The following is an 8,578-nucleotide window of genomic DNA, read 5'->3' as shown; positions in this document are numbered from 1 at the left end:
AGGGAAAAAATTGAGCTTGGCATAATATCTAAATTTATTAATTATATATTAAGCAATGTCTGTACCAAATTTGGTGCTTTTACCACAAAATGCACAATCCTTCTGATATTATACACATATCTGCTGCACTAAATGATAATAAGTATGATTCATCATAACAAGTAAATGAAGTAATATATTATATATATATATATATATATATATATTTATTTATAAATAATAAGGAGGCACATTCGTGAACCTACGAGTAGACAATCTTCACTCCGCCCTTCAGGTTGCTCGGCGCCTGGAAGTGACCTTTCCCGCGACCTCCGGCGAGCACCTGCGCCTTCACGACAAGATCCTCACATTCTGTTGATAAAACAATGAAGATGGCGGCGTTGCCGTCGGTTACCGAGCGCGGAGGGATCACTCACGGAAACTGCGCGCGCTCGCGTGTACGGTACGGCAGCCGAAACACGCCGGGCCGTCCGCCTTGTCGCCCGTCTCGTTAATTGATCATAATTAAATAAATTTATTATTTAAATTTGTTAAATTAATCATTAAAATTTATTAGTTAATTAATTAATCATCGTTGCCGCTGCCGCATACGGTTATCACGCGAATTTTAAACGTTCCGTGGCGAATGTGTCGCGTGAGCGAACGAATGCACACGAACGCTCGCACGTTATGTAGAACTATGAAATCTAGGGCGACCATCGCCCGGTCGTCACTGTACTCCAATATCAGGAGCGCGATTCGAAGTAGGAACAAAGGAATCGAGTTGAATTATTCATCGAGTGAAACACTAGACGTTTGCACAAACAAGTCGGCGGAGAAGGGGCGAGCGCATTTACAAACTCGCTCGCGAGGCCCATCGTCTCGCCGTCTTGCATCGTTAGTACGACACACACGCATGCGGCAGACATGTCGCTGCTAAGATGACACCCACACACCGACTCAAGATGCAGCGAATGACGCTCTAACTACCAACTAATCACTAACTTACTGCGCGGCAACAACGCATCGTCTTGTCGTTTTACGACGCACGTGCGAATTTTTTTCGTGCACAAAATCGCCGTCGCATATATATGTCAGAGACTACACGGTTTTTTCACGCACACGCCAGTATTGGAAGTAAGTGTGTAAACCAACAGCCAGTTCAGATTTTGACAAGTTTTATTAGTAGACATCATTTAAGAAATAAGAGGAAGACCTTGCATGTAATGTCACCGCTGCGTATACCAGCCAGTACACAATCTGGCTACGTTAGTGTGTTAGCGCATACGCAATATATCACCAGAGGAGTTATATTTTGTGATGAATATGCATTTAAAATGGTTAGGTGGTATCTCAGCATAGATTTCCCTAATAAACTTTTATCAGTAGACCTGCGTTTATAATTAGGAGGGTAGGGAAGGGAAGGGGGGATGAAGTAGGAGTTTTGCACCCTATAGGCTGGGACGCTCTCCTAATTATAAGGACAGGTCTACTGATAACAATTAATTGCAGAAATCTATGCTGCGATATCCCATGACCATATCAACTCTATAGTCATCACAAAATATAACTCCCCTGGTGAGATATTGCGCATGCGTTAACCCACTACCGTAGCCAGATTGTGTACTGGCTGGTATATGCTGCGGGGACCTTACATACAAGGCCTTCCTCCTATTTCTTAAATGACGTCTACTGATAAAATCTTATTATATAAATCTATGCTAGAATACCTCCTCTCCATTTTAAATGCAAAATGTGTGCAAAATATTATTCTTTTCGGAAGATATTGCGCATGCGCGAGCACTGTTTTAGGCATGCAGTACGGACTGAGCAAGACCGCATAATCATAATATAGCTTGCTGGGTGAGAGAGGGTGGGATACTGAGGACAGACAGCAGGGAAGATAGCTGAGGCCGGTAGAAAGAAAAAAGGAGGATGAGCAAAGGGCAAGGGAAGCAAGGGGTAAGGGTGGGTGGGGATGAAGTAGGAGTTTTGTTTGAACCCTATAGGCTAGGGCGTTCTCCTAATTATAAACACAGGTCTACTGATGACAATTAATTGCATAAATCTATGCTGAGATACCCCATGACCATACAAAATCCATAATCATCACAAAATATAACTCCTCTAGTGAGATATTGCGCAAGCGCTAGCACACTACCGTAGCCAGATTGTGTACTGGCGGTATATGCAGCGGGTATCTTATATACAAGGCCTTCTTCCTATTTCTTAAATTAGGTCTACTGATGAAATTTTATCATATAAATCTATGCTAGAATACCTAGCATTCCCACCTTCCATATATACCGGTATACTGCCTTTTCATTTTTCACATCACCGCATTCCCTTCCTCCTCCCTCTCCACATTTCCCCTCTCCATTTCCCTCTCCCTTTCTCTATCTCGCTCCTGGTTTCTCTACTCGCATACATACATATATATATATATATATAGCAAAACCCACGAACATTAGTCAGTCCTGCTCAAAAGTTACTGGCCCCAGGCTGAGGGAGTACAAGCTGCTACTTCCAACACTAGGTAGGCATAAATTTCATGAGTACATGTCAACCTCCTAGTACACTACTCTGGTTGCCGAAGAGATTCATGCGATTTTCCTACGTTCTATTGTGATATTGAACAGGAGGAATAGCCACGGCGGCAAGCCTGTGATCGATGCTTCCCATTCTTCTAAATAATTTAAATGCGAGATTTCTTCTCGAATCTTTTATATCCCACTTCATCTCCTTTGATTAAGTTGAACAATCAACTTTATAATTGATTCCCCCCCCCCAGTTTTTTTTTTTAGCTTTTCAGTTCCCATTTCGTAGATTTGATCAAACTTGACAGGCAACTCTTCCGTATGCTATAAGCACATCAATCTCACAGCAACCTAAAGTGTGTAGAGAGACCAAACATTTACACCTTCGCTTTTGTCGTGTCGAAAATGTAGTGGTACCTCCACCCCACCCCCAAATTACAGCCAAGGGAACGGTGTTTATAAGTAATATTAGACACTTTTACAAGACAAACTAAGCTTACAGACAAATTTAGAGTATCATCTGCAAAATGCAGATAGATACAAGTGACAGCCAAGACTCCACTCTGATGAGAAAGGCAATCAGAGTTCATTTGCGAGCAGAAATACTCGATTGTAAACACACACACACATGCACGCACGCACGCACGCACGCACGCGCATTGTGTAAATCAACGGATGTTAAGGAAACAAGGTCGAACTTCAAACAATAAATGTCAGTTGGGATTAATACCACACCTAAGCATGAGTAAGAAATGCCTGTGTAAGCGATAGTAGTATCACATAGTGGGGAAATTAAAATGGTACTAAAATAGGAACAAACCTGGTCTGTTACCGCTCTCTTTCCCTACAGAGCAAAATGCAATTGCGTTTCATTACATACGTTCATACATACATTCTAATAACGTTCACAGGTAAAAATACCAACCAGCATTTTACTAAATTAGTGAGTTTACATGGGCATGTACTATAGTACTCTATGTACGATCAACCACAAATGGCAGCTGTAGCAGAAAAAAACAAGGAATTGAAAAACAAGGAAAGGGACCCTAACCCCTAACCCTAACCTAAATGACATTAAACCACAAACTAATATATAACCATGACCATATGTTATTATGACCATTAATGACATTAAAGTTGGGAACACTCTTAATGGAGTATCACCCGAAGATTGCCAGCAGTAGCAGAAGGAAAGGATAGCGAAATAGGTGGACAGCACAGCCGATCTAATTATACGTTATATCCGTGGAGCATAAATAAATGCCAACAGTGAGCTGGCATCTATTTATGTGCCCTGTGCGAAACACTACTGACCAATCTTAAATGTAAGACATAGTACAGCAGGGTTCTCCCCAAGCCTTTTATGCATGTCGGGTATGCCATGCCTTCAAAACTAATTTGCGACATCTCACAAATCCTCGGACATGTCTTAACTGCCTAATCGACATGCTTTAATTACCAGCTTTGTTTACTGTTTATTATTGGCAATGCCAACAGTCGTGTGTGTTTTTTTTCCACAGCTTGATGTATACATCTCCAAACTGCATACATGTGCATTTGGGTCTCTTAGTGTAATTCACTCAAATCGGTACAACCACCTCCCGGCGCCTCCCCCCATGCATCCACACACGACATGCCATTTAAAATTCCTGGGTAGAACCCTGCACAGGATATACAATTTCAAAATTCATTTTCGAATTTAATCCACCATTATTAAATGACATAGTTTGCGCCCAATGCATGCCATAAGATGTAATTCATGGAAATGTAATGCATGTAACTTAATGCATGTAATGCCATGCAGTGCTATAAGATGTAAGCGTGAATTTAGTTACTGTGCGACCCTTGACCTTTCTACTATAGTTAAGCTTTTTATGCAATATAAACCAGTTAGATGAACACCAAAGCCAAGCCTGAAAAAAATCTGAAAAAGCCGAGTGAAAAGTGAATACAGCACTAACGATCAGCAGTATCTTACTACCAGAAATGAGTGCTAATGAGTAGATGGCATTATAACTCGTAACAAACCTGGCGTGCATCTATTCCGCTTCCCTGGAGAGCAAAATGCAATCATTACATCTCTCAAAGTGCATTTATTTTTAAACATCCTAAAAATCATCCTAACATTCTGTACCATGGCCTTGAATTGCATCTGGAATGTATATAAAATCTAAACACAGCAGATAGAAGAAGGGGGGGGGGCGAGTCCAGTGAGGATGAAAGGAGCCAGGGACAGAGAGAAAAGGGGAAGAAAAAGACAGGCCTGAGAGAGATTCCGAAAGACTTGTAGATGTAAAAACAGGAACTGGTAACATGCAAAAATAGCAGTTTGATATTGGATCTAGCCAAGATATAATAAAATTCACCATATATGGAGCTCAACACAAACCAACTAAATAGCTAGGTGTGCGCACAGGTCTAACATCTGTGCTCTGTGTTATGATATGATCCCCTCCCTGCAGTATACGTGGCCCATCATATAACACAACAATATTATAAGCACACTGCAGTGCCTTGGAGGAGGAAATGTGAGAAAAACATTCTGTTGCCACACTCCAGATAAAAAATAAAAAATCTACAGCTGGGCTCGGTCAAGGACAAAATTTCTAGAACTCCTGTGACACATATTTCTGAACAGACAGCGGTAGAACCTAATAATCCCAATAACCTAAAATATAAATGAGGGTTATCGCTTAACTTCTAAGTTCTAGTTGGCACTTATTTCAAGAATCCACGTTAGATAACAGCGATCAATTTTCAACAGATTATTACAGACAAGACAAAACAATTCGATTCCAAATTTCCAGACACAAATAGTATGAGATCTTATTTTCTAATTTCATACAGTGATATTAAGTAAAGTAGGGTGATTGACAGTGCATGCCACAGAGCAACAACAGGCCAGTGCTGATTTTGTTACGTTGATTACACATAACGGTTGGGTTTACAACATTGCAAACTTCTCATGCTCGCGTGGGCCCAACCAAACAATTATATACCAACTATTGCTATGCAATTAAATAGTACCACTATATATATATATCAATCATCCTATCCAATCACCATCCTGGACATCATCTCTATCCTTGAACCAACATATGTACATGTTCAAGCTACCGATGTGACATTGTGAGTCGGAAACGGACAAATTTGAGTAAATTCAGACTACAAGAATTTTAGTTTACATTGGGCAGACGGAGGACATGAAGTTACAAATGAAGTATTCCTTTGACATTACCTAGTTCCTTTGCCACTTCGTATGCCTCATCTGGTGTAGAGGCAGTGCCACTACGAGGCACATTAATGCCTGCCTCTCGCATAAGGTCCATGCTCAGGTATTCGTGCAGGGACAGGTGACGTCTGTGCTGACCAAATAAGCATGGTGCCACTGCTAAAATCTAGAATTAGATATAATAATATATATATATAATATTATATTATGTACGTGCACAGTGCTGTGGTTATGATCCTGTAGTCATGACTTAATAAAGAATGTGCGATGGAGAGTGAATTGACGGTACAGTATGGTACAAAGATAGAGAGCATGGTTGATACACAAGCACTTGGGCCGTTTCAATAATATAATGATGGTTAATAAATACAACTTGTCAGTACTAGACCTACCGGTACCAGTAGTAGTCTTAATGTTTGATTTGACCTAATAACTTCACTTCAATACCGTCCAATACACCGCTGCAACACATAGCGTGCACGCCATTGTGCATGCACAATTACACAGTAGTTTAGAGAAGGTAAGAAAGCGTACGCACAGAAATTCCAGAACGCTCGAATCTTTTCACAACACTAGAGACAAAATACTCAACCAAACGCCATGATATTGGCATCTGTGTGTAGCTGAATAGTCACTTGTTCGAAATATACGTCTTGCAACCTGGTACCACATACTTTACCCAGAATTATATGAGAAATCCTGCTCGAATTTGCCGCGAATTTCCCATGAAGCCGCTTCGTAAATGGGACCAACAATCCGGAAATCCCTAACCGTGCTATTAGATCCTTTGACCAATCACGGTAGTCGCCCGTGTGACATCACTTAGCGGCGACGCCGGCGTAGCTCGTCTTGGAGTTGGGCAGGCAGATGCAACTCCTCCCAGAAAGCAATGCGCCGCCATTACTCATGTATATGGCCGCCATTGCTCCCATTTACGAAGCGGCTTCATGAGAAATTTGCGGCAAATTCGAGCAGGATTTCTCATATAATTCTGGGTAAAGTATGTGGTACCAAGTTGCAAGACGTATATTTCGAACAAGTGACCATTCAGCTACACACAGATGAGAATATCATGGTGTTTGGACGTGTATTTCGTCTCTAGTGTTGTGAAAAGATTGGAGCGGTCTGGAATTTCTGTGCGGACGCTTTCTTACCTTCTTATCACTGTGTATTTGTGCATGCACAATGGCGTGCGCGCTATGTGTTGCAGCGGTGTATTGGACGGTGTTGAAGTGAAGTTATTAGGTCAAATCAAACATTAAGACTATTACTGGTACTGGTACTGGTAGGTCTAGTACTGACAAGTTGTATTTATTAACCATCATTTTATTATTGAAACGGTCCAAGTGCCTGTGGTCTCGCCGTCTCCACATCAGTCACTCCTAATCATGTTGTGCTGGTGTCCAACGACACACACTAGCCATGCTTAAAGTATAGAGAAAACATTAGGTCCATACTCATGGGTTTATCCTTCGACCTTAATTAAACTACCCGTCATCGGTCGAGGAGCCACAGCCGAAATGGACACTCGTTCAAGAGCCATAGTGGGGCTCATAAGGTCTATGTCCCCCAGGGTACTGCCGGAACGTACCCTGGTCACTATTTCAGTATTTGATATGGTTAGGGTTAGGATTAGGGTTAGGGTTAGGATTAGGGTTAGGGTTAGGATTAGGGTTAGGGTTAGGATTAGGGTTAGGGTTAGGATTAGGGTTCGGGTTAGGGAGTAGGCGTAGGCGACTCCCTAGACTCGTTAGTGGAGTAGGCGAGGTACGGTTCGGCATATTAGATAGTACCAGGGTACGTTCCGGTATACTGGACCGTACCCAGGGTACGTTCCGGCAGTACCCCGGGGGACATAGACCCTCTCGGCCATAGTGGGCGATTAATTCTGAACTGACCTAAGACCAAGAGCGTACGGGTACAATAACGAGACTAAATGATGAGAATCTAATTAAATCACGTTCAAATATAGTAGGCGTTCATATAGTGAATTAGTTACATGGAAAGATAAAAGTAATATACCCTTGAAGATTGGCCTAGAGCTATTTTTTCGACTAGCCTCGCACTTTTCGCTAAGAACGTCGCCATGATGGGTTCGAAACAAAATAAAGACGCGCCACCTATCGCCATAACAATCACGATTTTCGCACATACGTAGAAACGCCTAAAAACGATTTATTCTACGGTGATTTGTCTCGATAAAACACCATCGCCAAATGAAATACATATACTACCCTAGATTAAATGATAAACACGTTTAAATAAACAAACAGAAGCGGTAAAACATTGAAAAAGTGACGTCGTGATGACGTCAGTTGCACCTGTAGTAGGCACAATCGCCATTTCTCCGCAGCCTCAGCACCGCTGCATATATATAGCATCCTCATCTGTGTGTGGAGACCGTCGTTGTCAACAGGGGGGCTCACCAGAAGAGAAACACGTCGGTTCTCGTAGATGTAAGTAACAACGCTAGCGTATTTTCTGCGTTTGTTTCCTATGAAGCTGTACCTGTATTCGTGCGTTAACGCTATCCGGGGATGCTGGCGGTTGGAGCGTATAAATAAGGCACAGCATGTGCCAGTGGGCATACAGAGTTGTGACGCTTAGCCCATTATGAAACGCCGCGGTAAAGGCAGCAGCGACAGCTCGAATTACAGGAAAAGTCAATAAATGTCAGCGTTCACTGTGGATTTCAATGCAAATATGTCAGACGCGCGTACGTAACCTGGGCAGAGTATTTACGTTTGAATATATAATATAATATATAATATATTTATATATATATATAAAGTTGTGTGTCGTGTGTGGATGGTGTTGTGTGTGTGTGTGT

The 8,578-nt window shown here is 41.8% G+C and overlaps 1 protein-coding gene across 1 annotated transcript in view; it reads right to left on the bottom strand.

Annotated features, from left to right (window-relative positions):
• The window catches only part of LOC106815241 (succinyl-CoA ligase [ADP-forming] subunit beta, mitochondrial-like), a 16,994-nt gene extending 9,142 nt beyond the window's left edge, over positions 1 to 7,852 (bottom strand). Inside the window, exons 1-3 of the mRNA XM_014819675.1 lie at positions 7,771 to 7,852; positions 5,755 to 5,914; positions 246 to 351 (exon numbers count right to left, since the gene is read on the bottom strand). Coding sequence (XP_014675161.1) covers positions 246 to 351; positions 5,755 to 5,914; positions 7,771 to 7,836 — 332 coding nt within the window. The 5' untranslated portion in view covers positions 7,837 to 7,852. The remainder of the gene's footprint in view (positions 1 to 245; positions 352 to 5,754; positions 5,915 to 7,770) is intronic.
• Positions 7,853 to 8,578: the final 726 nt, after the last annotated feature.

Source organism: Priapulus caudatus, unplaced genomic scaffold, assembly GCF_000485595.1.
Source record: "Priapulus caudatus unplaced genomic scaffold, Priapulus_caudatus-5.0.1 Scaffold1072, whole genome shotgun sequence".
Lineage (NCBI taxonomy): Eukaryota > Metazoa > Priapulida > Priapulimorpha > Priapulimorphida > Priapulidae > Priapulus > Priapulus caudatus.
Note: the sequence above shows the minus strand (reverse complement) of the source record. Positions and strands in the feature narration are given on the sequence as shown.